Source organism: Filicampus tigris, chromosome 16, assembly GCF_054856515.1.
Source record: "Filicampus tigris isolate MCC_2025a chromosome 16, RoL_Ftig_1.0, whole genome shotgun sequence".
NCBI classification, from domain to species: domain Eukaryota; kingdom Metazoa; phylum Chordata; class Actinopteri; order Syngnathiformes; family Syngnathidae; genus Filicampus; species Filicampus tigris.
In genome coordinates, this window is record NC_141232.1 from 2,596,771 (window position 1) to 2,623,794 (window position 27,024).

Here is a 27,024-nt window from a genome sequence, read left to right on the forward strand (position 1 = left end):
AAGAAGACTCAAAACAACGTCACTTCACGTTTGTGCTCCGCCACTTCCCGTGAAAATACAACAAAACGCTCATACTAGCCCTGCTGTGACAAGTCAGCTTTCCACGTTTGGATATTTCACTTCGCCTTTGAGTTCACCAAAAGCTTCATCTCCAGCCTAGTTTATGTGTCGCCATGTTGTGACGGGACGGACGGACATTTTGATTTGACTCGCGTGAGTTTAAAAAAATCGGCGCCTGCCAAATGGCTCTTGTCAGTCAAAACATTTCCTTGTGGTTCTCTGTGTACTTTCGCTTTCTATTTGTCCCTCTATGTCACCATTTCATAGGAAAGGAGTAATATTAAATAGAATATATTGTAGCTATTTATACGCGCTCCCAACCCTGCCATAACAGTGTACAGCGAGAATGAAGCGTTGACAAAGTTTTTGTTGACGTGATGTCACTGTCAATTCCCACTGTTATTCAGATACCCGCAAACCTCCAGACCTTTAGAATGTAGTCAATAATGTGAATGGAATGGTAGTTGATACATTTGATGGTGCTTGTGTGTGCAGGTCCATGGTGTCCCTCATGGAGGCTTCCACCAAGCCGGGCAGCAACCAGGTGGCTGACGTGGTCTTTGTCATTGAGGGCACAGCCAATTTAGGGCCATACTTTGAATCCCTCAGGAAGAATTATGTGCTTCCAGCTATTGAGTAAGACCCTCATGAATAACATTTCCTAGATCCTCATGTATAGAATCACATAAGTCATGCAATGCATGTGCCACGGCAGGTATTTCAATGGAGGACCACCAGCAGAAACAGACTTTGGAGGCGATGTGAGTGTTTCTGCATTATTTTCTGGCACTGTGATCATTTACTGTTTATCCAGGGATTATCAAACTGTGGTGTATGGCAGTGGTCCCCAACCATCGGCCCACTACCAGTCCACGGGCCACTTGGTAACAGGCTGCAAAAAAAAAATAAGGAGCGCATACATTTGCCCCCAAATACCCCCACTCTATTGATTACCTTACAAAAGGCAATATAAATAGGACTCATGACTACATGATCAAGATTTGTTATATTACAGTTGCTTGGAACAGTGTAAAATTGATACTTGCACCATATGCTGCTTCACCAAAGCCTCTATTAGCTGCACACATTTAGCAGCCTGTCTCGAATGCTTTTTTTTTTTGTCCCTTCCACACCCTCCTCCAGTACGGAGGGACTCAGTACGGCCTGGTGGTGTTCAACACGGTGGACTGCGCCCCCGAATCGTACGTCCAGTGTCACGCTCCCACCAGCTCGGCCTTCGAGTTTGTCTCGTGGATCGACAGCATCCAGTGAGTCTAGCTTTTTGGTACGCACATGCTGTATTTAACCGTGGCAAATCTCAAGTGTTCCCCTACTTTCTACACAGATTCATGGGGGGAGGAGCAGAGAGTTGTAGTCTGATTGCGGAAGGCCTCTCAGTAGCCTTGCAGCTCTTTGACGACTTCAAGAAGATGCGGGAACAAATGTGCGACTCTTCTCACATACACACACACACACACACCCCCACACACCCCCACACGCACACACGCACACACACCGTCTGGTTACATACAGGTGGCCAAATGAAATTGGAGCCAAAATTAATACAATGTCAAATAAAATCAATGATCACTAATCATAAAAATAACATTTTAAGTTACATTGCAAAATGACACCCTTGTGTCTGTTAAGGCTTGGCTTATTGAGACTCTTGGGCGTATATTCATGATAAACATGCCTACTAAATGTGTGGCTATTAAGTCAAACTGACTTCAGGGGCTGAATTTTCCAGCTCTTTGCAGGACATACTCAGCACCTTCTAGTAATATTAATATAGCGTGAGCGAGGCAAAGCACACAGCAACTACCATGATGATAATTTCCTCGCTACTATGTCACTTTTCTTCTACCATCGCCAGAGGTCAGACACACAAAGTCTGCGTCCTGCTGTGTAACTCTCCGCCGTATTTGCTTCCTGCCGTGGAGAGCGTCAGCTACACAGGCTGCACTGCCGATAACCTGGTCAAAATCATCAGAGATGTGAGTTCACCCAAACGTTTGCAATGTTTGCATGTCAGCTGTTGTTCACGTCAGTATATTCTTTCCAGAGAGGAATCCACTTCTCGGTGGTGGCGCCGAGGAAGCTGCCTGCCCTGAGAGTTCTGTTTGAGCGGGCGTCTCCAGTGGGGGGCGGCGTGGAGCCCCATCCAGACTACAGCCAAGACATGGTGCTGGTCAGGGGCATTTCACTGCCTGGTAGGTCGCGCACATGACCGGGATTGCACTTTTTTTTTTTTTTTTTTTTGGTACGGTTGATGTCATGTCTTATGTCAGTTGCTGCTACAGGCCATAAATTTTTATTTTATATTATTCCGTTAATTGTAACATTAACATACACTTTTCTATTGTAATATCCATCTCCAGCAAGAATAGTCAGTAGTGTTGTATCATTTACCGTTTAATCAGTGAGTCTCGAATCAACTCAAATGGGTTACCAAAAGCATTTCATAGTCCCAAGAAATGAAAAGTCCAATTTGATCATAATTGTAAATGGTGTTCACTTATAAAGCACTTTATCTACATCAAAGCGCTTTACTAAAGCCTCGTATTTACTTTTTTGAAAACACACTGGAATATACACTGACGCGCTAACTAACAAAGCCGTGTCAACCTGTGGAAAGGTTTTCTTTTTTAGTTGAAAAAAACTTACTATAACCTCCAGAATCCCTCGCCATATCCCGACCCATGACGGACCTATTTGAATCCATCAGCTTGCGTCTTACCAGCTGCTAGCTAGCGCTAAGCTAACCTGGGTATTTTCGTATTTCTTCTCCTTTGCTCGGACGGCGTGACAGGCTAACAGCCAGTAAAGGAAGGCGTTGATCCACTGCCTACCTAGGATTTATTGACCAATTTGCTTCTCCATTCGAGGCACCACTGATTCTTGCGCAGCCCTATTATTCACAAAACAATATTATGTTATGTATACTAGATATGTGGAGGGCCAAAAGCAGCAAGAAGAGTCAGCAGAATTGTGTGTGATGATTAAACATGACTCAATAAAATGTCAACACTTTCATCAAAATAGTAATGTAATCAAGCATGCAACGGAAACATTTTTGGCTTGCAGTGTCGTCAGCCGGAGGTCCCGGGCCCCTGAAGCCTGTTCTGCCGCCTCAGCCGCTGACTGTCAGTCAGCCTCTGGTCGGAGGCCCGCAGGCTCCTCCCCCCATGAGCGCTGCGCATCCTTATCAGGTCAGCAGCCAGTGGCCAGCGGTGGCAGTCTTAATTCACGCCGATTTGCGTTTGGCCGCCGTTCAGCCGGCGGCGTTTGTGTTGCCGGGGTGAAAATATTTGACGCAGCTTTGTTTTCCCCTTTAATCCGCACGCCGACAGAATCCACCCACCATGACTGCTGCTCAGGTGGCTGCACAGATGGTTGTGGAGGCAGCCAAAGGCCAGAAGAACCGATGTGAGTTGTCAGCTGACTGTGTGTGTGTGTGTGTGTGTGTGTGTGTGTTTGCCAAGTTTCCACTTGTTTTGTCTTGTTCTTGTGTACTTGCTATTTAGAGGATGTTCTCACCAAGAGTTACACGCAAGAGCTGTTAATGCACGGGACTGTGAGGGTGATTATTAACACTGCTGAGGCGGAATTTGAGTCTTTCTATTGTAGGTCATTCGACAGGACACATCATTGGCCACAGCATTAGTCATATCTGCACCATCTCATAATTCAAAAGGATTTTTTTTAATAACAATTTGCACTGACGTGAATGGAATGAAATTCCTGACTGAGGTTGTAAGAACAGGCTGTAAAAGTAGGCAATGATGAAAGTAGTGTGACAAGAATAACCCAAAACTCTATTAAAAAAAAAAAAATGAAATGAACACATTTTCTTTTCTTTGACAATAAATACATTAACAAAAATAATGTAATACTAAACAGAATAAAAGTTGTTAATCATGAAAAATTTAATAAATCAGAATGATAATATAAAATCAAAGTACAGAATAAGTAAATATTCTAATAAATAAAACTAAATAATTAAATGACAAATTAATAAATGAAGATAACACAAATACATTACATTTACAAAATGATGAATACAATTAGATTATAAAAAAAAATGGAACAGATTCATGGCATTTCCATTCATTTTTAATGAGAAAAGGTGATTTGGGATACAAGTGTGTTGTGGAACAAATTCGATTTGTATCTCAAGGCAGCACTGTATTTCATGACACTTTGCACTAGGTAAAAAGTCATTCTCTAACGATGTGTCCTTTCTCCCCCCTCTAGTCTCGGGGATGGTCAGCGCGGGCCCGCCGTTCGCCGGCCAGCCGTCCATGCCGTCGCTGTCGGGGGTGAAGCACAACCAGCCCAACATCTCCACCGTCACCACGGCCGCTCAGTCCATGATGCCGCAGCAGCCGGGCGGCCCCAACCAGCAGCAAGTGGTGGCGCCGCCTGGCCAGCCGCCGCCCAATCAGCAGCCTCAGCCTCCCACTCAGCAGCAGCCGGCGCCCAACCAGCCCGCGCCGCCCACGGCACAACCCAACATGGTACGACGTTGAAGCAGTTGTGCCCCAGTCTGTGCATGCAGTGACATAGTTACGTTTGGATGTGTGTATTTTTATTTATTTATTTTTAAGTCGGGTGTGCAGGCACCACAAGGAAACCCCAATCCGATGGGCCAGCAACAGGGCATGGCCAACAAGATTGTGGCATGGAGCGGCGTGCTGGAGTGGCAGGAGGTAAATGATTTTGAGAGTTATACCGTGTTCCAAATTATTCTGCTAATGTTTTTCCTCAGATTTTTTTTTTTTTTTTTTAAATAGTCTATACAAATGTCACTACATAATTTTCAAGTCACCAACTACTGATAGAGAGTAATTTGAATGTTTTTAAACAAATCGCCCAATGCTAGCAGTATTTTTCAATGCACTGTTCCAAATTATTACGCACAACTGTGTTTCAAGACATTTTATAGGTTGTAAAGAAGAACTGAAAATGGTCATTTGTTGGATTTGTTGAATTTGGATCTGTTGAATTGCTCCACCAGCAATGCCTCCCTATGCGGCCGCACAAAAATGCACATGCCAGAAACCGCCACTGATAACGTGTTTTATAAGTCATTGAATCGGAGGAGTGGAAAAATAATCAGATGAGATTAGTGCTGTGTGTCCGGCGCTTGCTGAACTAATATGTGATTTGTTGTAGCTCGTTGTGAGGCGCTCGTCACTCACGTGTCCATAAGTGATTGATCAGTGCTGCTTTTGGATTAATTGCGCATCAGTTTATCGTCCCGTTGTGATTGGCTGACCTCAAGCCCTGATCAATTGTGGACAGCGAATGATGCTGAGTCAGCATGTGTTTGTCATCAACGGGTGTCCGGCGACCTCGGCGGCTCGTTTTTTTTAAGAGATCAAACCCGCGGCAACCTCACACCTCAGACTATAGTCGACTTTACCAGCCGTCACCGTGACGACGACCTCGCAGGGCTGGGGTGATTGCTCACTGGTCCCGTATCCACGGCCTGAAGATGAACGGCGGCTTTCCCAGTGGGATGTTGTCATGTTTTTTTTCATTATGACATTTTTTTCCCCCAAAAGTCCATTTGTTGTCATCAACACATGTGATTGAGGTCATGGTGGCACCGTGTCCTCACCGGATCGACACGCAAGATGGACTGCTGGGAGGGTCTTTTTTAGGATGACATTATTTACACGCCGTCGCTTCGCTGTCATCAGATGTTAGGAAAGATGCCTGTCTAGGTGGGAAAACTTGCAGACCTCACAAGTGGCACCAAGAACAAAGCTGGATGTACAATTAACTCTCTTTAATTTCTTTTGGATCAGGAAGGGTGAAAAGTAAATTGTCCAGTTGATTTTTCCTTCTAAATTTAAAAACAGGGAAAAAAAAGCATAATATTAAAGAAAGGCATCAGAAAAAGTTCCAAGTAACATTTTAGATTGAGATTCCGACAGGGATGAAAAGATCGAAATCTGCCTGCTTGATAATGCACCTTGTGAATACAAAGGGGATTAGGGACCCTCTACGGTTTTAAGGTCATAGTTTTGTTCAAATTGGATAAAGTAGATGTATAAAATGCTGAAGATGTGCTTCTCGTTGTATAAACCGCAGCAGATTTAATGATATCTAAAATGAAAACGCTAGGAGTAAAAATTAAATGTGTAATGCATTACAACTTGAGGTAACAGTTTGAAAACTTGAAATTATGCAATCGAAACACCCAAAAAACATATTGCTGACAAGCAAGTCTGTTAGCCAGACGCTGAGTTGCTCTGTGTTTGTTTACGAAGACGACAACCGTCTGGAGGTTGACTGCCTATCCTTTTGTGAATATATTCCCCGTAGGACGATCCCCAAAAAATGGACTGTTACCATCTTATCAAAAATCGATAAAACGACATATTAGTATATGCTGAGGGAACATAACACATGTACTGTACATAATACAACTCGACGAGAATCGGATTTGATGACATTCCGATTTAAACGGCTAATTTTTAAAATCTTTTTTGGACACCAAGTAGATATGTGGCTGCACTCCCTTTCTAAATATGTTCCATTTCGGACAGTCCAAAACCCACAAATACTAGTGATCAATAATGGATAAAGCAAAGTCTTGTTGTATATTTACTGAGTTGTGCAGGCAACAACTTTGATCAAATTGTAAAGAACTATACTACGATGTAGACTTGTCCTAAAAATGAGTCGACTTCTCACGTAGACCCAAAATAGAAAGTGTCGGCGATGTACCTCGTCGAATTATCTCGTGAAATCTTTCACCTCGTGACTTCGCGGATCAGAGCAGGTGTTAGAAGAAGAAGAGGATGGGGGGGGGGGGAAAATAACGTGTTTGAGTTGGACTGTGCGTTGATCATGTTTTCTTCCTCTTGCAGAAGCCCAAAGCCTCCTCCATGGATTCGGCCACCAATCTGACACGCTCCTTGCCGTGTCAAGTGCAGGTTAACCAGGGGGAGAACCTGTGAGTGGGCCGCTCGCTCTTTGGCCACCTTTGGCTTCGGGTTCGTCGCTGACGTTTTCGTCTCCACAGGAACACGGACCAATGGCCGCAGAAGCTCATCATGCAGCTGATCCCGCAGCAGCTTTTGGTGAATTGCTTTTTATTCAATTGTTACGGCAGCCTGTTTCTGGCCATTTTGACCGCTTACTCTCTCCGCAGACGACGTTGGGTCCGCTGTTCAGGAACTCTCGAATGGTTCAGTTTCTCTTCACCAACAAGGACATGGAGTCGCTCAAAGGCCTCTACCGCATCATGGCCAACGGTTTTGTAAGTTACCCGGAATTCAATGGCCATTCGGGAACATTTGTTCTCGGCTGTGTTTGGCCAAGCTGCTCAGCTTTTGTCCTTCTGCTTTCAGGCCGGCTGCGTCCACTTCCCGCACACCACGTCGCCGTGCGAGGTGCGCGTCCTCATGCTGCTCTACTCGTCCAAGAAGCGCATCTTCATGGGCCTCATCCCCAATGACCAGAGCGGCTTCGTCAACGGCATCCGGCAGGTCATCACCAACCACAAGCAGATCCAGAGTCACCGTGCGGTGAGTGCTAAAAGGGGGGGCGGAGGTGGGATGGCGCTCTGTCGGAGCAGAAAGATAACGATGATGAGGAGGAGTTGACGTTGAGGAGCGCCGGGGGAGGTGACTGGTGTTTAAGCTGCATCGCTATTGACGTTTCATTCAGCGCAAGCACTCCACTGCAGCCCAGCAAGAGGCTAATGGCACACGACACGAGCCCTCATCATCAACCTTTCTGGCCAATACCCAACTCTAAATTATGCCTTTACGAGCCTATTTGTGCTCACATTCGGTTTTCAAGTGGTATTGTTTTTGTAGAGGTGTGGGGGTAAAAAAGGCCAGCAGAGGTTTGTGATGTCTCATGGCTGCTTTAGAGCGCCTCGTTGACCATCATGACTTATTTTATTATATCTTATTATATTTGTGCAGCTCAAATATGTAGGCATAAGAAAGATGCTTGGCGTAGTAGCATCATTTTATCCACGTCATATTAGAGCTATTTAATAGACAGTTGAGTGGGTGTGGTTTCAGCAGATTCGGGGCACATGCCCACAGCGTTGGAGAGTGGTGAGAAATGCTTGATTTTTCACGGACTTTCAAGGCTTGTATATGTTTTTGAAATGTTGCGTCATTTGGAAGAAAATGTTGCATTCCATTTTTTAGAAGCCCTGGAATGTCCCAAAATGACCTAAAAACTGACGTTTCAAACCAAAACGGCAGCCTTCCTGTGTCTTCTCGCGCAAGGTTTGAGAGCCTAATAAACGGTTCCATAGTGCGCGCGAAGCCCAGTCGTGTATTTCAGCAATGTTGAAAATGATCAGATTAGACAAAGCTAAAGTTGGACTGCCATGAATAATAGAGAGCGGGTAGCGCAGATGTCACATATATTCCATGAGACATGCCGTGTGCCAATCTGCAGAGATGCAAGCACAGTCCCCTTCCTCCCCCACCCCCATGTCATGTCTTCCTGAAGGAGGTAAAACCACTTTTCTGATGCAGTCCTCTCACTCGAGAGTGAAGCCTGGTGCCAGGAATTTGTGACAGAAACTTAATTTTTGTCGTAAACAGCGACCTTTTTGGGGGTTACACAGCCTGCTCATTTTGAATTTTTTTTTTAATGCAGCCCAAAGCCATCTTGATTAACAACCTGAAATTTGGTAGGAATGTCTCATTGTTAGATGCGCAAAACATCTGAAGAAGCCATGTCAGACAAGACAAAGGAAGTCTGCCATTTTGCTTTTAAGCAGCCATTTTTGGGTACTGGCAATTTTGTCAGTTTCAATGAGTCCTTCGTAGACTAGCACGTTCTATAGATTTTGCCCAATTGTTGCTCAATTTTAACCACTTTTACTAGACAGATGGACAACGATGACGTTTTGACAATTCGGCATTGTGTGTAGGCGGAGCTTGGCAGCAAATGTGAGGACTTGCCATAAAACACAAAACTCAAATAAGCCAGCAATACAGCGTCAGAAGCTGACCAAATGTTTCACTTAGCAAAATAAAATTTTAGTAGGTGTAGCCCTGAATGAATAGGCCCCCAAAAATGCTTGGTCAATATTTGTGTCTCAAGGCACCACTGTCACTGTAATCTTAGCCAGGCCCCCAAAAATAATAATAATTTGGCGTGTTGACTGAGCCACGCTGTACCGCAAAATAACTCACGATACATTGTGTTGCTTGTTGGCGATGGTTGTTGTTTAGTCATCCTGCTAATTTTACATCCGGACAAAGTGCGTGTGCGTCTCGAGCATTTAGAGGCAGCAGAACGCATAAAACAATAATGATTTTTTTTCCCCCCTCCCTCACTCTCTCTCTCCAGCCGCCTCTTGTGTATCATCACATATTCAGTGTTGCATCGCTAATAAAGGGCGCCACGGCAGCAGCAATCTTGAGGCGTAATTAAAATTTCAATTTGCACATAGTCGCCAGGATGGGCTCGACGGGACCACACGCTCCTCTTAACGCGTGATGCTTTTCCCTGGAAAGTGTGTCTGACGTCCCGGGGCCGCCACTTTAGGATCTCCGCGTCTGCTCGCATGTTAGCGCCCCGCTGCCATGATTTGTGAGGCTCGCACGGCACCCCCCACCCCCACGTCGTCCGACATGCTCGTTCATCACCTCGTCACATCTAAATTGCTTTGCTCTTCCTTTTTTTTCTCGTCTGGTTCTGGTGGATGGAAAGCGTTTAATTTGTTGAAATGATGACACTTTTAGGACTACTAACTGTCAGGCTTGATAGATGCAAGAATAACTTAATGAATCGGATAGTTCCTCCCGCATTACCTTTTAATGTCATCAAGTAAAAGACTTAATGATGGATTTTGGTACTGCTTGAATTTTGCTGTGGAAAATGCAAGAAAAACATTTGATTCTCCACACCAGCAGGTGGCAGTGTGTACGCTCTCGGGCCAGCGTGCTATTGTCGGAATACTTGACAAGGCAGATGGACGCACACAGGACCAAAATATAGTTCGAAAAATAATGTTTTTTTAAAATAGTCTTTTCTTGAAAGGAATATATGTACATAATGAAATAAATAATAATTGCAATACATTTGATAAAATGCTGTTTTTATTGTTTTAATCCAGATATCATTTTTCTAACCCCGATTTAGCCAAATTGGATAATTTTTCAGCTGTCCTTTTAATACGTGATAATACATATCATTAAAAAAATGGAATATATATTTTGGAATATATGTTTTTTTTAATTTCTACATTTGTACACTGTTTTTTGTAAGAATGTGATAACGGCAAGAAGTAGCTTGAAGATGATGTTAATGATGACTCTACTAATCCGCTTTTGTTGTTGTGGTCGCTTTGGCAGTTGGGTGGCGGCGGCGGTCCGATGCAGCCCGGTCAAGTCCCCCCCAACCAGAACTTCCTCAACCGGCCCCCCGGCCCCATCCCCGTCTCCCATGGCAACGTGCAGCAGCAGGTCGGTGACAACAACAGCAACAACACACACACACGCGTGCACCCCCCCCCCCACACACACACACACACACACACTGCCTGGTGCTGCTGACTTGTGTGCATGTAATGCTTGCCTCTTTTAATGAAGTCTTTGGTTCTTCTCCAAAACACCGCCAACACCCTTCCTCCTCTTCCTCCTCCTCCTCCTCCTCGTCATCCTCTTCCTTCTCCTCCTCTTCCTCTTCCTCCTCCTCCTGTCCAGTCGGTGGTGGTGGGCATGCCCCCAGTTAGTCAGGTCACTATGATGGAGGAGCAGCAGAGGCAGAACAACATGGTGAGCGATTCGTGCATGGACATTACACGTGATGTGCGCTACGGCAACCACGACAGGTTCATGCGCACATATTCATATACAGTCTTGAGATACAAGAGACCCGACTGATTATTTCGAGATGATAGCCGCTGTTCAGATGATTTCTTGCATTAACTTTAACATAAGTGTGTTTCATTCATGTTAACAGCGGTTGAGACTTTGCGCTCCATTCGCATTCTCCTTTGCAGCTGCATGCCAACACGCTCAACGTATTCCTAGCGAACACATTATTGGCATGTATTCAGAGGGAAAATATCTTGCATATTCAGAGTGACTTGTTTGTGCGAGGGTGAAACGCAAGCGTCCGAACCGAGCCGGCGGGCGTGACTCACACTGGCGACCTTTGACCTCAGATGAGCATGAGAGCGACGGGGCCAAACAGCCAGCAGCCGCCCGTCAGCGGGGCGCCGCCCAATCAGGTCACACAGGGCGGCCAGGCTCCGCCCCAGGGCCCCATCCTGCGCTTGGCCAACCCAGGGGCCAACCCGCAACTGCGCAGCCTCCTCCTCAGCCAGCAGCAGCCGGTAAGAACGCGGCCCGACGTCCCGCGCGTCCGCCTGCGGCCTTGGCGGAGGTTCAACATTGTCATCACCCCGAAACGCACCCTTTTCACAGCAGGGGGGCGTGTCCCACATGCCCGGGATGATGTCGCACCAGGGGCTCGGCCAGCAGATGGTCCACTCGGCGCCGGGAGCGGGCGCTCAAATGCAGGCGCAGTGGAGGCAGCCCATGCCAGGTGAGACTCATTCAGTGACGCTGCTTAGATTCTTTTTACACTTGTGAGATGTCAGCGCACACGGGTGGTTGGCTACAAAATAACAGTCTAGGTCCTGATGTTTGCGCAGGTCAGATGCTGATGTCCGGAGCTCAGCGGGGGGCCGTCCCCCAACCTGGGATGCCCCAAGTCTCCAGCGTCATGGAGGACGAAATCCTCATGGACCTCATTTAAGGGAACTTTGGGAGCGGGTCGAATCCTGGACTTACGTTGACGCTTTTTGGACTCTTTTATATTTGTATTTTTTTGCAGACCTTGGACATAAGTGAAGCCCAAATGACGAGATTGACGGGATAGAGTGTGTGCGAAGCTAACGTTGGTTTGGTTAGATCTCACACACACACCCACACAGGAAGTAGTAGTAGCGAAGCTTCAGTAAACATGGCAAGGTGTTTAACAACAAATTTCATAAAATAAACACGGTCCACTGTGTGCTTTTTTTCCACTTTGCAGCCAAACGGTGTCAGCGTGTTAATTTTAACCGCTCCAATATGTCGCCCCCTCCCACCTCCCAGAGCCGCCGCTCGTGGCCAAGTAGTCCTACCAGATGGCGTCGCTGGGCCACCAATAGGGCCAACCAGGAAGTGACGTCGCCGTCCGTCACCCGGGGAGATGGTTGCCTGGATACGGCGACAGTGGGCTCTTGTTTTACTGGCCGCGGCTCCTCTTTTTTTCTCTCGTTTTTTTCCCTTCCTCCCCTAAATGGACACTAGGCCCCCTCACTGAGCTCCCTCACTAGGCTGACTTCTGCAGGCCCCCTTACTAGGGCCCCTTCACCGGGACCGCCCCTCCACGATCTACCTAACTAGGCCCATTTTCTCCTCCTCCTCATTAGGCCCTCCCACTAGCCGTCCCCCAACTCCCTTTCGCTAAATATCCTTCACTAAGTACCCTTCTTCACTAGGGAGCTGTAACTAGACTAGTATACCCCTTATATATATATTGTATACTCACTAAGTGTCCTTCTCTAGGCCCGCTTCAATAGTTCCCCGTCACTAAGGTCCCATCACCTAGGCGCTCATTAGGCCCTCCTCACTTGTCCTCTTCATTGGGCTGTTGCTCATCCCTTAATCAGCGGCAGGTCCCTGGGAGCCCGGCTCGGCGTCGCTCTCGCCTACCTCCCTCTGTCTCGCCACCTCCGTCTTCCTGCCCCCGTCGCTATTAGCGGCTGCATGTGCACTCCTACGCTTTGCTACGGCACCAGACATTGTTGTCTGAGGCCCCATTTTACACGGCACATGCTTTCTAGCGTAGGTTGCAAGCCTGCCATTGCTTTCGCATGACGGACAAAAACGCGCCGGCATTAGCTTACCTTGTTGCCGTTTCTTAGCTCTGGATGTGAAGGGATTGTAGTCCGTAATCCATTTTCTTGCTATCCACAGTCTCCTCTTGGATGAAATTGGTCGAGCGATGAAAACAGGAGAATTGGGGAGGTTAGACCGCCGTTATCTTTGTCTCGTGTTGTCATGTGTTTAAAAAAAACAATCTGCCATTTAATCGGTCGGCTTCTACTATTGACAGTAAAAAACGGCTAAACAGAAATCCGGGATTCGATGGGCAATGCGAAAGGAATCAAACAATCAGCAGAGTTGCACTCCCAAGTTTGAATGGGAGGGTTGAAGTGGCCGCGTGAAAGGGAATGTTGGAAAGCCGGGACGAGGGCGTGAAGCTTAACACCTGACACTCACTTCTCCCACCCTGTATTTCATACGTCCCAAACTTGTGTTTATCCAAGCTAATGATGTGATTTCCAGATGTTGCTGTGTGAAATCACCCCCAATCACAGCAACACCTCTCCCTGACTGGTTTCTGTGTGAAAGGCAAAGGCTGCTAGGCTCTAAAATGCCACCCGAGGCTCTTCCAGCCTAACGCCGGCGGCCATCTTTATCCAGTCCCATGCGGTAAGTGTGTATGTGTGTGTGTGTGTGTGTGTGTGTGCGCGCGTTAAAGGCTCTGCAGCACAAACAGGAAGAGGAGGGAAGGTGGGGTGGGGGTGCTTATTTAAATAATGAGGCATGGAGGGAGGGGTGTTGAGTCAGGGTGGGAGGTAAAGTGACAAGAGAGGAGGGAGACATCCGGAATGACCATAATACACACAGTGAAGCAGGGAGCGGAGAGTGTGTGTGTGTGGTTGGGGGGGGGGGAGGAGTGGTTCTCCACTGCACTGTTGTGTGACTGGAAATTTAATAGCAGCCACACTGAGGGAGCCACTAAACAAGCTGCTGCTGTGTGTGAGGCATCATAACGACAGACCCTCACTGCAGACGGCGTGTAAGGGGAGAGGGGGGGGGGGGGGGGGGGGCTCTCGGCTAATGAGCAATTACATAGTGCTCATTAAGTGCACGAGGGGCGCATGCAGCGGCGCTCACGTGTTCAAACGGGAGAACAGGTTGCTCGTCCTGTTGCTACGGGCAAAGCGACACGTGTAACGCACCGCGCTCGACTCTTGGGCCGCTTCGCGTCTGTGTTGCATGGAAGGAAGGCCAGCAAAGGCTGCCAGCCCCGGCCGGCCCACTAGTCGGAGTGGAAGTACAAGTAGTCGGAGTTAGCGTCCTGGGCCGGAAGAGCAGTTGACAGAGGCCACAAGTTGCGTTCCGTGCAGCACAGATGTGAAGCGCTTCACAAGTCCACCAACCTGCGTGAACGTCTACCTGTGCGCGCATGCGTGAGAGCGCGCGAGAGGTGTGCGCGCGCTGCGCCGAGTGCGCGTGGGCGTTGCCAGGGCGACCGCTCGGCTACGCGACGTGACGCAACCCGCGGGACGCCGCGCGTGGGAATCGAACACTTTCACGCCGTCAGGAATAATCGTCATCAGCCCTAAACCGCCACTTGCTCGTCTCTGTGCCGTCCAGGGAGCTCTCGAGTGTTCCGCAATCATCATCATCATCATCAGCAGCAGCATCATCATCCTCCTCCTCCTCCTCCTCACGGGAGAGAGAGAAGGTGGAGAGAGAGAGAGAGCGAGACAGAGAGCGAGGGAGGCGGAGGAAGACGTCGTCCCATTCGGCGAGCACTCTGCAGAGGAGCACGTCGTCGTCGTCGCCGCCGCCGCTGCCGTGAGAGCGCCCGGTGCAGGATGCGTCTTTTCCCGCTGGCGTTGTCGTCATCGTCCGCCTCTTCTCCCGACAAGGTGAGTCGCTTTTGCCTGTCCGTCCTCCCGAGGAGGGATGGCGAGCCTGCACAAACACTTGTGAGCGCCCGCGTACATGCGGGCTTTATTCCCACACTTGCAATTATGCGCATCCCGCACCCGCGTCGTCCCGGCATGAACATCCTGCAATGAATGAATGGTGCGTGCGCGCGTGCGTGTGTGTGTGTTGGCATGTGAGTGTGGGTGTGTGTGTGTGTGTGAGTGCGAGTGGGGGTGTGCTTGCTGGTGTGTTGCTCTGCGCATGAGAGCGTGAGGGCAAGTGTGTGTTTGTTACTGAGTGTGTTTTTTGTGAGCGTGTGTGTTTTGGGGTTTTTGTATCATGCGTGTGTGTGTTTTTGTGATATTTGTGAGGGAGTGCAGGTGTGTGTGAGTTTGCGAGACAGTTTTTTTTCTTGGTGAGTAATATGTGGTTGTGTGTGTGTGTGTGAGAGACTGTTGGAAAGTGTGTGTGTTTGTTGGAGAGTGGTAGGCGTGCGTTTGTTTATTGAGAGTGTGTGTGTTTGTTAATGAGTGTGTGTGTGTGAGTCGGTATTTGTTGGTCTGAGTGTGTGCGTGTATTTGTTGAGGTGTTTGATTCATGCATGTGTGTGTGATTTGTATGTGTGTGATCAGTTTGTGTGTGAGAGTGTGTGTCTGAGTGTTGATGTACACGTGTGTTCATAAGCGTGTGAGTGAGTGAGTACAGATTTGCATACTCTCAATTCAACAGATTCGAATGCCCCCCCCCCCCCCCAATGTCGTGTGGTGGTCTCGCTTTGAGCCCTCCCCCCAATCCAGCAACCCAATCTCCTCCCCGCCGTCGCCCATTAGTGGCACTTGTTTGCGCCGATAATCCGTTTCCCGGCTCGCCTCCGCCGTGATGATCGCAGGAAATTGCGCAGGCACCTTGCGGGGCTGCTGCCTGTGCGCCGGCTTAAGCGTGTGAGTCAGTCAGAGACCCCCCTCCCCCGCCACCACCCCTACCCCCGGTGGAGAACAAGGAGCAGATAGATAGAAGGCTTACGAAGGAATACTGTGTCTTAAGGGGGGGGCGAAAGGGGGCACTGGTGCGAGATTCTGTAAGATTCGAGGCGGCGGGGGGTGGGGGTGGGGGTCAATGGGGGGGGTTGCAGAGTGCAGGGATTTGCATGAACGTCGGATGTTTGATTTGGATTGGGAGCGTGTGGCGTCACATGCAAATGTCGTCGTTGTGCCTCCCTCATCAAGCCCCTTTCACGCAGACAGGAATTGAACGGCGTTTTCACGCGTTGCCCTTCTGTGGGAAGTTGCCGGCTGTGGACTTGTTACCAGATAGCCCCTTCACACGCCACCTTTCTTCTCGTGTGCGTGAAAGGTATCAAATGGCGGAGGTGTTGAAGTCCACCCGCAAAGTCACTTTCACGCTGCCAGTCGGCGCAAGCTCTTTCCCGAATCACTGTCCTGCGTGAAAGGGGCTCACACGGAATGGGGGCATCAAAGTGGCTGGCTTCAGATGAACTATCAGATCGCCCCCTTTCTTCGATCGTCTTTTCAAGGTGTGGAAGTGGGCGCACAAAATGTCCCGGCTTCAGAGGTAGTATCAGACAGCATTTGCCTGTCCAAATGATCTTTTTCCCCGGCTTTTTCTGACTCATTGTTCTGTGTGAAAGGCATTGACACAAATTGGGGAGTTGTCAAAGTCGGCCCAAGGACTTAGTATCCAATTGTCCCTTTCTAAGTGTCAAAGTTGTCTTTTCCCCCCGCTTCTTCCGAGTCATCATTTTGTGTGAGCGGGACAGACACAAACTGGGCAGCTGTCAAAGTCAGCACTTGCGTTTTTCCACCTTCCGTTATAGCGCGGTATCACGTTTCCCCTTTCCCGCCGTCGATGCGTATCGTCGTCAGGTGTAGTTGAAGGTAGGCCGCATGACTTGCGAGGGACGTCCGGCTGCCGCATTAGGATGCAAAGCGAGTAACACTTGGCCTAAATTTGGTGTGTGCGAATGTGTGTGTGCGCGAACACTGCACAGGACGTGGATGCGCGTCGCGTGCGCTCCTCCAGACAGCAGCAGAGAGGCCGAGATTATGGATGGCAGAAAAAGGGCCGTAATCAGGGCGGCTGAGCGAGCGAGAGGCGCTGATGTCTTTCTTCATAAGGTGGCCGCGCACTTTGATTGATGCCGCCGACCATCGGCGGGAAACACGACGGCACCAGACCGAGACTTTGTCTTCCTAGATTATTCCTTGCAGACAGAGAAGAGATGCTGATTATTTATTTGTTTCTTGATTGATTGATTTTAAAATAATATTTATTTATTTATTTATTTTTTGCCATTTTGCAGGAGAGTTGCTTCCTCTGCATATTTGGTTCCCCCCCTTTTCTTTCTTTCTTTTTTTTTTTTTTAAACTAATTTGAGCATTTTGCCAAATCTCATGATTTCTGGACTTGGACCATATTGAATATGTCATGTTTTTTTTTTTAACTTTCTTATTTTACCATTGAGTGTTCTTTGGTTCCTTGAAAAGGTGCTATACAGTTCTAATCAACACATTTTTACAACAGTTTCTAATCAGCAAGTAAACTTTTCTCAATTTATTTTTTTGCACTGATTCCAAATCTGCCCGTGTTTTTTTTCTCTAGCACATCATGATTTCATAATAATAATAATACAATAGCAGATTTTTAGATTTTTTTTTCTTCTAATTTTTTGTACGCTTACTTTTTTTTTCTTCACTTTTATTTTTTTAAATTTATTTTTCAATGCAATTTTTACCCACAAATTAACTTATTCTTTTCAATATTTAAAAAAAAAAAAGATTTAATTAAAAAAAATCTTTTTAATGCAAATATAACGCTCTTCAATTTTCTTCGGATTTTCACTATGCTCGACAAATGGCGGCGCTCCGCGGTATCCTAGCATTGTGTTGTTGTTGGTTGTTATCATCTCCCGCATGGCTGAGTTGGGCGGACTTTGGACTTGGGCCCTCTTTGGTGCGCGTTGTTTTCGGGGTCAGCGACACAATAAGAGCCGGTGGCTCCCGTCGGGACCACCGACGGTCCCTGCCGCCTAGCGTATAAACATTGACGGCGTGGACGTGCGAATAGCCTTAGCGCCCCGCCGCCACTTGCGAGCGAGTCAACCTGCCCGCTTTCCCAGGCGCCCGGGGCGCAGTGCGGGAGCACTGTCGCACCAGATAAGACCTAATCTGGGTGCTGATGTCACAAGGGGGCGGAGGGAGGTGGGCCCCCACGGGAACCAACCACTGTGATGTGTGCACGCTTTGGACCATTACTCTCAGTTTGTTCCTCAAGTCCCCGGACGCGGGGCGGGCTCAGTGTTGACTCAGTGGCGTAGCTTTATTTCCACGTTTTGCCCCGCTTGCACTTTTCTCCCGCAGCGCTTGTGAAGGCGTCCAAGATCCAATTTGGCTGCTTTCTGTTCTAGCTTCGTCTTCTTCCGCCGCCATCTTGGAAATGGGAGGTGGCCCGGTGTTGCACCGAGGAATCAGGAAAGCTGTCACATTTGGAACTTAACCTCGACAACAACAACTCTTGTTGCCAGGGCCTCATTTCAGATGATGGCGCCGCAAGATGGCCAGTGCTTAGCGTGGCACGTTGCCATGGCAACCCCAGAGCGCTTCCATTTTGCACATGGGCGCGCGAGGACGCGCGCAAACGGCCTCCGCGCCTCAGCCGAGGAAGGAAGGAAGGAAGGCAGGAAGGCAGGAAGGCAGGAAGGAAGGCAGGAAGGCAGGAAGGCAGGAAGGCAGGAAGGCAGGAAGGCAGGAAGGCAGGAAGGCAGGAAGGCAGGAAGGCAGGAAGGCGTGGCAGCGCCCAGACTTTCTCCCGCCGTCTTCCCCTTGTCGCCTTTCGGTGTGGGCGCCGCGTCGCCGCGGCAACGTCCATCATCCGGCGGTCTCGGGTCGCGTCCTCACACGGGGCCGCTGTTGATCCGGTCGCATATTAGTCAGCGCGTCAATCATCTCGGGAGAGGTCGCCCAAGAGTGTCACGTACGCGATCAGGTGCCATTTGTTGCTCGCTTGGGCGGACGCTTCATTAGGTACACACAGTAGAACATTATGTATGTACATGAACATATTCAAGTGGATTTTTTTATCTTTTTTTGCTGACTATTGAGGTTATTTATTTTTGCATATTTGACTTTATTTTGCACGAAAGGCAACCGCATGTACCACCAATTGTGCATCATTGAAACTCCAAAAAAAACAGAAAAGAAAAATGTTAGTCAAAAGTGTATAGCAGTAAGAAGAAAAATCTCTTTTTCTACTTTTCCATTTTTATTTGCCTTTATTTTTAATGTTTTTTTCTTTTTTTTACTTTTACTTTGTGTTTCTACTGACTGTTTGCTATTTAATCATTTGTTTAAATCGCATGACTTTTTGTTTTACTTGTTTTTAATTTTTCAAAATGTTCTATTTACTTTTTGCTTTTGAAAAATATTGCGCATTTTATTTAGATTTTCTTTACTTACTGTTACCTTTGCCTTTTTTTTTTTTTTTTTTTTTTATAAAGTGCTTTCAGCCGGTCTTGTTTCTTTCCACCGGTGTTGTCTTTGATGTTAATGTGCCAGATAGTATAGAGTGTGTATGAATATTTATGCCGTCGTGTGTCCTGCATTCTGAACGCAGGCACAGGCTTGGCGTAAAATGCCGATTTCTTCTCGTGTTCCATTTCATTTCCGTATTTGCGTACTTCTTCTTCCCGCAGTATTGACACTTTTTTTTTTTTATTGTGCTTTGTGCTTGACCTTGACATGGACTTTGACATTGAGGCACTTGCAATTGGCACTGCTTGTCTTTTTTTTTTTTTTTTTTTTTTTTTCGCACGTGATCGCCGGAGGCCCGCGTGCGTCTTTTCAGCAACTTTTGAATATTTCATGCGGGGGACAACAAAGCCCGCTGCACTTCTTTACATCGGCCACTTCACCGACGCACACGTTATCATCACACACGCGTGCAGCGAGAACTGAGCGCACGCGCACGCGCGTGCCGTGTGCGCTTGCGCGAATGGTATTGATGTTTGGGGCCGGAGGCGCTTTGGTGGCGCGGGACAAGTTAATAACGGCCCTCGGGACCGCCAAGCGTCACATGAAAGATTTGCTTTGGATTTTGGGGAGAGTCTGGGAAAAGGAGACAGCAACGAAAGGCGACAAACACTTGAGCCTTGATGGAGTTCGGGATTCGTTGTGTGTGTTCATCATAAAAGTGTGTGCTTCCATTTCCATTTTCACTTTTTCTTTTATTTATCTTATATACCCGTCTGTTTATTTTTGCTTTTGAGTCTTTGTCAGTATTTTACTTACTTTGCGTTGTTGCATTTGTTCTAGCGTTTGAATGTTATACTTGGAAGACACTTTCTGTATTGTTACATTAGTTAGGTTACCTTAAAAAAAAAAAAAACATTTTACTTTTGCACTTATTCTCTTTTTTTAACTTTGAAATATGAAACTTAGATCGTAGCGTTCATCCTTCACTTTTCAAAACGTTAGATTTCTTTTTGCTTGCTTTTTTTATGCTGACTTACATGACTTACTTCATCTTCTTCACCATCTTGAACTTTTTTTTCTTTGTGATCTCTTTCCGCTACTTCTTTGGTTTTTGCTTCTTTCGCCTCTTCTCCTTCTCCGTCTTCTTTGTCTTTTTTTTGTCTTCGTCTTTATTTTCATCGGCTGCTTTTTCCTCTTCCGCGTAATCAGAGCTGGGCATCGTCCCTCCGTCCCCGAGTTTCCGTCAACAAGTGACACAAAACAATATGGGGCACGTGTCATTGCGTCTGTTAGGTACACAACACCCTGTAAAATAATTTTTCGTGTGTGACGTGGTATCGGTTAAGTCCGTTCTGGACGCCGGTTGGCTGACTCCGACCGACTGGGACCACGTGGGCCCATTAAATATGCAGGACGGAAACTCGGGGACGGAGGGGCGATGCCCAGCTCCGCTTGTAATTCCTCTTCTTGGTTTTCTTTTTAACTTTCTCCTTCTTCTTCCTCATTGTCATCTGCGTCTCCTTTTCAGTCTTCTCAGTCTTCATCTTTGTCTTTGTGTTCTGCTTCTTCATCTTATTGCTCGACTTATTCACTTTCCTCGTCCTCTTTGTCTTCTTATTCATCTGGTTTCCCCTCAACTTATTTCCAATCCGTCCTCACCTTCTTTGTCTTTTTTTATTCTGTTCCTTGTCATCTGTGTCTTTATCTTTGCCCTCAATTTCGTCACTTGATCCTCTTCCTTTTCTCTTTCATTCCCGCCGTAGTCCTCCGTCTTTCTCCTCGTCCTTGTTGTCCTCATCTTGATCCTCTTTTTGTCTTTGTTGTTGTCTTCCTCATCTTTTATTCTTTGCCATCTTGGCCTTCTGCTTCTTTGTGGTCTTTGTCCTCAACTTAGTCACCGTTTCCGTCTTTGTCTTGTCCTCTTTTTCTTCTTCACGTCTGCCCTCGTCTTTTGCATTTTTTTGGTCCTCAACGCCGCCTTCTCGCTCTCCTTCTTGTTGTTGCCTTAAATCAGAGCGTCTGCGAGTTTCCCCCCTTTTTCATATTTCAAAATCCCCCCCCCGGGCAAAGTCAATTCTGCCCGGCGGTTAGTCAAGGGTTTGAAATGTTTATAAGCGCCCGCAACCAGCGCGAGCTGCGATGGACGAGCCCCGCGAGGAGGCCCGCTGATGTTCCGGCGTGTACCATTTTGCACCGCTCAAGCCAAAGATGGTGGGGAAAATGTAGCGCCAAAAAGAGCGGCGCTACACGTTGCAGCAAATTTTGTGTAGCGTTCTCGTCATCGGAATGAAGCCTAGCCATATTGTCAGTCATGTTTCATCTGAAGTGAACGGTATCATAATTGCAGTGAATCACCATACAGGTATACGGTATCAAGTCGTTATTGGGCTTCATCGGATTGGAATTGAAGTGAATCAGATCGTAAATGGAGTGGATGGTACCTTAATTGGTTTGTATTGCACAGTGAAATTGGGCTGTGGCACGTTGGGAATCATATTGTAATTTCGGTGGTACCGATTGTCATAATACTTGGTATCATAATTGGACCGTTTGGTATCGTATCGTAATTGAGGTGTGTCATATGTAATTGGAGTGAATTGTCTCATATTGTATTTTGAGCGCCTTGGATCTCAATTGGAGTGAACCGGGTTGTAATTTGAGTGTATCGGATTATAGTTGGAGGGGATCATATCGTAATTGGAGTAAATTGGGTCATTTTTGTGTATCCTATCATATCGTAATCGGATTGGATTGTATTAAAATTGGATTGAAATTAATCGTATCCTAATTGGAGTGCATCGTATTGCATTGCAATCAAAACATATAGCATTTGCTCTGATTTATTGCTCTGAAATGATCGGAATTGAAGTATTTGCTATCTTGTAATTGGAGCGTGTCATATCATTGGAGTGTGTCGTCTTTAATTTCAACAAGTCATTTCATGTTTACATGAGTGAACTCACGTCATACCTCTTTTCCCGACACATAAAATCAATCAAAATGATTAACAATGCATCATCGATTCGATATTTTCCAGTTCACGGATAAAGCCAACTCCCTGAGGGCCTTGTGGTTTCCACGTTTCAGCTTGTCGATAACGACCCGGCGAGCCTGAGAAAAGACGGCGCCGTGCAGATGGCGTGCGGCGCGAGCCGAGTCCCGACCGCCGCCCAAAGGGGACGGCGAGACGCAATGGGACTTGAGCGGATGCCCTTCCGCTCAATCGGGCACGATATGTCACAATATATTGCATTATGTCACAATATTTGCTGTTATGGTCAGGTTCACTCCGATTATGATGAATATGATCCCGTTTATTGTACTTCCGCTCGACTACAAGTCACTCCGACTGCGATGCAAAAGGATTCTCTTCACTCCTATTTCATGTGCTAGGATTCATTCCAATCAGGATCACTCCATTATTGATGCAGGATGATTCTCTTCAACTATGATTCGATACGATTGGATTCAATCTACGCAAATTACGTTGCGTTTCTCCATAATTGCGATATGATTCACCGCACTTGCAATGCAATTCAATTTATTCCAACTATGGTGCGTTTCTCCATAATTACAATACAATTCACTCCAATTACGGGGTGTTTCTCTAAAAGTACTATATTATTCCCTCCTAACTTTGCTTTCGATTCACTTCAAATGACGGCGCACTGCAAGAGAATTCACGCCAATCAGAATATGACTCTTTCCAATTAGGATATGATTTTCTTCCATTAGGAGCCCAGGCACGATGTGTGGCACTATATCACAATATGAGGCAATATGTCACACTGTATGACATTATGTCGCAATATGTGGCACATTGTGGCATGGCTGCCAGCCGCTGATTGAATCCATCCACTCCATCCATTAACGTTTTATTAAAATGCGTTTAGCGGCGCACTCGCTCTGACATGATGGATTCCATCGTGCCGTTTTAATCAATACCGCCATTGATTCAGCATACACGCACACATACACACAGGAAGTGGCTCTCAACTCGCCCTTAATGGAGACTTTTAATATGTCACAGATTATGACTGCTAATGTGTGGTAGACTGAGCGCACGAGGCAAGGATACAGCAGCTAGCTGGCCGAGCGGAAGCCACCGTCACAGTCTACCTTGTCACTGGGTGTTCCTTCTTGTTAAACATCACAAACGGATGCCAGCTGCACTCAGGCTATGTAAGGACGCGCGGAAGTGTCGCAATCGCGCCTACCAATGCCTCACTGCCACTCCAGAGCTAGCTAAAGTATCTACCGCTAGCTGTGCGACACTAGCAAGGACACAAGGAAGCAACCGATGCCTTTTTCCCATGGACTCCTTGCCACTAGCTACACCATTGCTATGCTAATGCTAGACCATAATGAAAGATAACAACACAAGGACCCAAAGGTTGCAGTCACTCTACTGTTTGCTATGCTACCACGCCATCGCTAGCTGCACCGTTGCTATGCAAGGTGACGCTAGGGAGTGACTGATGCCATTGCCCCGCGGATTGCTTGCTGCTCGCTAAGCCATTGCTACACCATAACTGCTAGGGGTGTAACAAAAAAAAAAAACAGATTTGAATCGTAAAATCGTTATCGATTTAAAAGATGCAAGTGCGTCAAATCAGACCGAATTTAATCATTACACTTTAAAATATATCGAGATGCGCATCGAATCGTCTTTTATTAGAGGCTTTCTATTTATTTGATATTAATGAGTTATTTTTAAAATATTTTTAGAATCGATTTATTTTATCGATTAAGCTGTTTTAAAAAAATGATTTTACATTCAACTTAATTGGTATTAAACTAAACAAAACCAAGTAAACAATTAAGCTAGGTCACACCAGAGATAAGCACCAACGTCGCTACGCTGTTGCCACCTCGCCGTTGTACTGCTGCGCCACCTCGCCTCCGCTCTGTCGCCGACTAACGATTGCCGATCGCAAGCTACGCCGTTGCTACGCATGCACATGGAGAAACAAGTACCACCGCTGCCCCTCAGTCAGTCAACTGCTACCTACGCCATTGCTACATAGGCAGACGAGAAAGTCAAGACGGCGCCCCGTCACTCGCTACGTCGTCACACAAGGAAGCGGGTACCGTTCCTCACCATTACACCATTGCTACACAGTGACACTAACAAATCACCGACACACCCTGCCACTGTCATGCCGCCCCTCCACCTTTTGAACTTTGTTGCAAAATGGCCGCGTCAAATTGTTCTAAAATGTACACCCGCTTTCGGTGTACACTTTACTCGCCAAGTACGGTTGGCAAAGGGCTGATGTTGGGGCAAAGTCATTTCTGTCTCCTCTTTTCTATCACTCTGCCTCGCCGTAGCGCCTCGCTGCGTGTCGGCTCCCGGGGGGGGTTCATCCAGGTATTCCCGCCTTATCCGAGCGCGGATGACGGATTTGGGTCCTCGTTCACGCTCGACTGGACCCGGCAAAGAAGAAGGAGGGAAAAAAACAAAACAAAAAAAAAACACACAAACGCTTTACCTGCAGAGTGTCCTGACGAGCGGAGCAGCTCGCTCGCCGCGGTTCTTTCCGGCGATTCACACGTCCAGTAGACAAAGCGTCAAAGTCAATCGGTGTCATCGCTTTGTCATTTGGACGACGTTACAACGCTTTTCACACTCGTACATTTCACATTCGCGCACGTTCGTCTCGAAATGTGTGGGAAGGAGTCCATCACTGGAGCTGATGCAGTGCGTACACGCTCTTGATGCGCCGCTGCGAGGACATACTATCATGATACAAATGAAGCGATAGGGTACGACTCCGTCCACTTCCAATTAAAAATTCATTGAAATACCAACGCGGTACTTTTCACTTCAACGATGACACGATACGGTTCCAATTTTGATGCAATAAAACTCGGATAGAATTCACTTTTGTCTACAATACAGTACCGTTCACCGTTTTGATGTGATACGATTCACTCCAATTACAATACAATACGATTCGATTCACTTCAATTATGATGCAATATGATTTCATTGACTCCGATATCAATAAGAAAATCGACAATAAATTTTTCGTGCGGCGTTAAAAGGATTCACTTTAATTTCGATTCAATTCACTCCCGTTCCGTGCGATACGATCGACTGCAAGTAGAATACGATGGATTGCAATTACGATGCAAGCGGTAATGTAGCGCCTCGTAATCTTCTCTACTTTAGAGGCGCATTTGCTCTTTAGGAAGTCAAATCCTCGAGCCGGGATCAAGCACGTGCAGACATCTTTTAACCTCCTCCAGCCGACACATTGGCCATTAAACATTTAGCTCGTGTGCGATTAGGAATTCCTGTCACGCGTCCAAAGATATGAAATATGTCAGCGTGCATTACGGCCCCGCACGCTAAACGCACTAAAGCATGCGCGCAACGTCTGGACTATTTCACTGAGATTTAAGAAGACAAAAAAAAAAAAAAAGTGAGAGAGAGAGAGAATGAGAGAGCGAGGAAGAAAACGCTACGGAGCAGAATGTCTGTAGGCCAGGGGGCGTGTTGGGAATAACGGGAAGTGAAGTGCCTACATTTCGCCGCTCACAACACACAAACATCAAATTCACTGTGTCATGCGCCTGCTGGATGCTATGCTAAATGTCACAGTTTAACATGCTGTCCTCAAACGCACCGAGAGACACGAAGGAAATGCTTTGCTTTTCAAGCCCTGCCATCAGGGGTGCCGATGAGGTTTTGGACGCTTAAAAAGCCACTGGAGAACCCTCGATTGAAATAATGGCTAAACAATCATTACTGTTACGAAAAATAGTTGTGGAAAATGAACCTGAGATTCACATTTGAACTAATGTCATATTTTTGGTGTTGTCCTAATTTGATTGTTTTTTTTTTTTTACATTTAGCTTGATTCAGGTAAGAGCAAATGCCGTTTATTTCTGTCAGTGTATGGTAGACCTTCAATCCTATATTATTGTGACTAACTACTCAACATTACAGAACAATCCACTTCTTGTCAACTGGCAACAGGCATAGGATATGATAGTCTACTTGCATTGTTTGCTTTTTGAGAAAACACTGATTATTTTTTTTGTTTCTTCATTATTTTTTTCCATCTCATTTCTCAACCCCATAACAGGCACTGCGTGGCTACCTCTTTCCTTAGGACCTCACCCTGGTTGCAATTCTCGCACTACACAAAATGTAGCTATTTCCACCGGTATTTGTAAGTTGAATTCAGTAGCGTTTATGCTACAAGACTTATCTTGCTAAGGTGGAAAAAAACGGTCAAACATTGACTGAAAATTGTTCCTTGTTCATCATAAATGGAAATGTAGCTAGCTGCTGTTTCTAGCGGCGGCGACATAGCTAGTTGTCGCCAACAGAGGCGCTGAAGCTAGCTTGGGCGGCATCGCTTTGCTAACGGCGGCGGTGTCACTCCGTGGCGTAGCTAAGACGGCACAATGGAATAGATAGTGAGGTTAGCCACAGCACAACAGCGGTGCCACCCACAATATGAAAACAATGACTTTGCCCCCCCCCCCCCAACCAACCCATTTCCACCAACGCCACTTGTAACGAGCTCCAAATGTTGTCTTCGTAGCGCCCACTTGACTTGTCGCACTAACGCACGATAACATTGTCATTTGCGGTCACGGCAGCGATATGACGATGTTCAGGCCGTGTAGTTTGCACAGGCCTGTGTTTGGGCTGCTAATGAGCCGGGGTGGGGTGGGGGGGGGGGGGTGTTAAGGGGGGTTCGGTGGGAGGGCGGCAGTGGGATACAGCTGGATGGAGGCTGAAT

General features: G+C 46.9%; 2 protein-coding genes and 1 long non-coding RNA gene across 5 annotated transcripts in view; 2 read left to right on the top strand and 1 right to left on the bottom strand.

Moving 5' to 3' along the window:
• Positions 1 to 12,098, top strand: med25 (mediator complex subunit 25). 3 transcript variants are annotated; one of them, XM_086055383.1, is made up of 20 exons: positions 1 to 213; positions 556 to 696; positions 776 to 821; positions 1,204 to 1,328; positions 1,406 to 1,504; positions 1,937 to 2,057; positions 2,126 to 2,273; positions 3,148 to 3,272; positions 3,414 to 3,489; positions 4,318 to 4,580; positions 4,671 to 4,772; positions 6,945 to 7,030; positions 7,100 to 7,157; positions 7,229 to 7,336; positions 7,428 to 7,604; positions 10,410 to 10,520; positions 10,761 to 10,832; positions 11,225 to 11,395; positions 11,487 to 11,607; positions 11,717 to 12,098. In XM_086055383.1, the coding sequence occupies exons 2-20, from the start codon at positions 560 to 562 to the stop codon at positions 11,818 to 11,820; spliced, it is 2,250 nt and encodes a 749-aa protein (XP_085911509.1). In that variant the 5' UTR covers positions 1 to 213; positions 556 to 559; the 3' UTR covers positions 11,821 to 12,098. The 3 variants fall into 3 exon arrangements, with proteins under 3 accessions (XP_085911509.1, XP_085911510.1, XP_085911512.1); XM_086055384.1 differs by having other exon boundaries at positions 4,683 to 4,772; XM_086055386.1 differs by lacking the exon at positions 10,761 to 10,832 and having other exon boundaries at positions 2 to 213.
• LOC147134049 (uncharacterized) lies at positions 4,228 to 13,936 on the bottom strand. Its single transcript, XR_015090105.1, has 3 exons — positions 12,959 to 13,936; positions 10,633 to 10,797; positions 4,228 to 7,642 (listed from the first exon to the last, which is right to left on the bottom strand). It is a non-coding gene; the product is annotated as an uncharacterized LOC147134049 (long non-coding RNA).
• lrrc4ba (leucine rich repeat containing 4Ba) overlaps positions 12,249 to 27,024 on the top strand; it is a 22,996-nt gene continuing 8,220 nt past the window's right edge. Inside the window, exons 1-2 of the mRNA XM_086055387.1 lie at positions 12,249 to 13,547; positions 14,499 to 14,776. The gene's annotated coding sequence lies outside the window, so the exon portion shown is untranslated. The remainder of the gene's footprint in view (positions 13,548 to 14,498; positions 14,777 to 27,024) is intronic.

Bases quoted from the DNA above. Each gene is read 5' to 3' on its own strand.
- med25 (XM_086055383.1), top strand. From the start codon at position 560: ATGGTGTCCCTCATGGAGGCTTCCACCAAGCCGGGCAGCAACCAGGTG. The intron at 697-775 runs GTAAGACCCTCA...GTGCCACGGCAG, and splicing joins TATGTGCTTCCAGCTATTGA to GTATTTCAATGGAGGACCAC. The intron at 7,337-7,427 runs GTAAGTTACCCG...TTCTGCTTTCAG, and splicing joins GCATCATGGCCAACGGTTTT to GCCGGCTGCGTCCACTTCCC.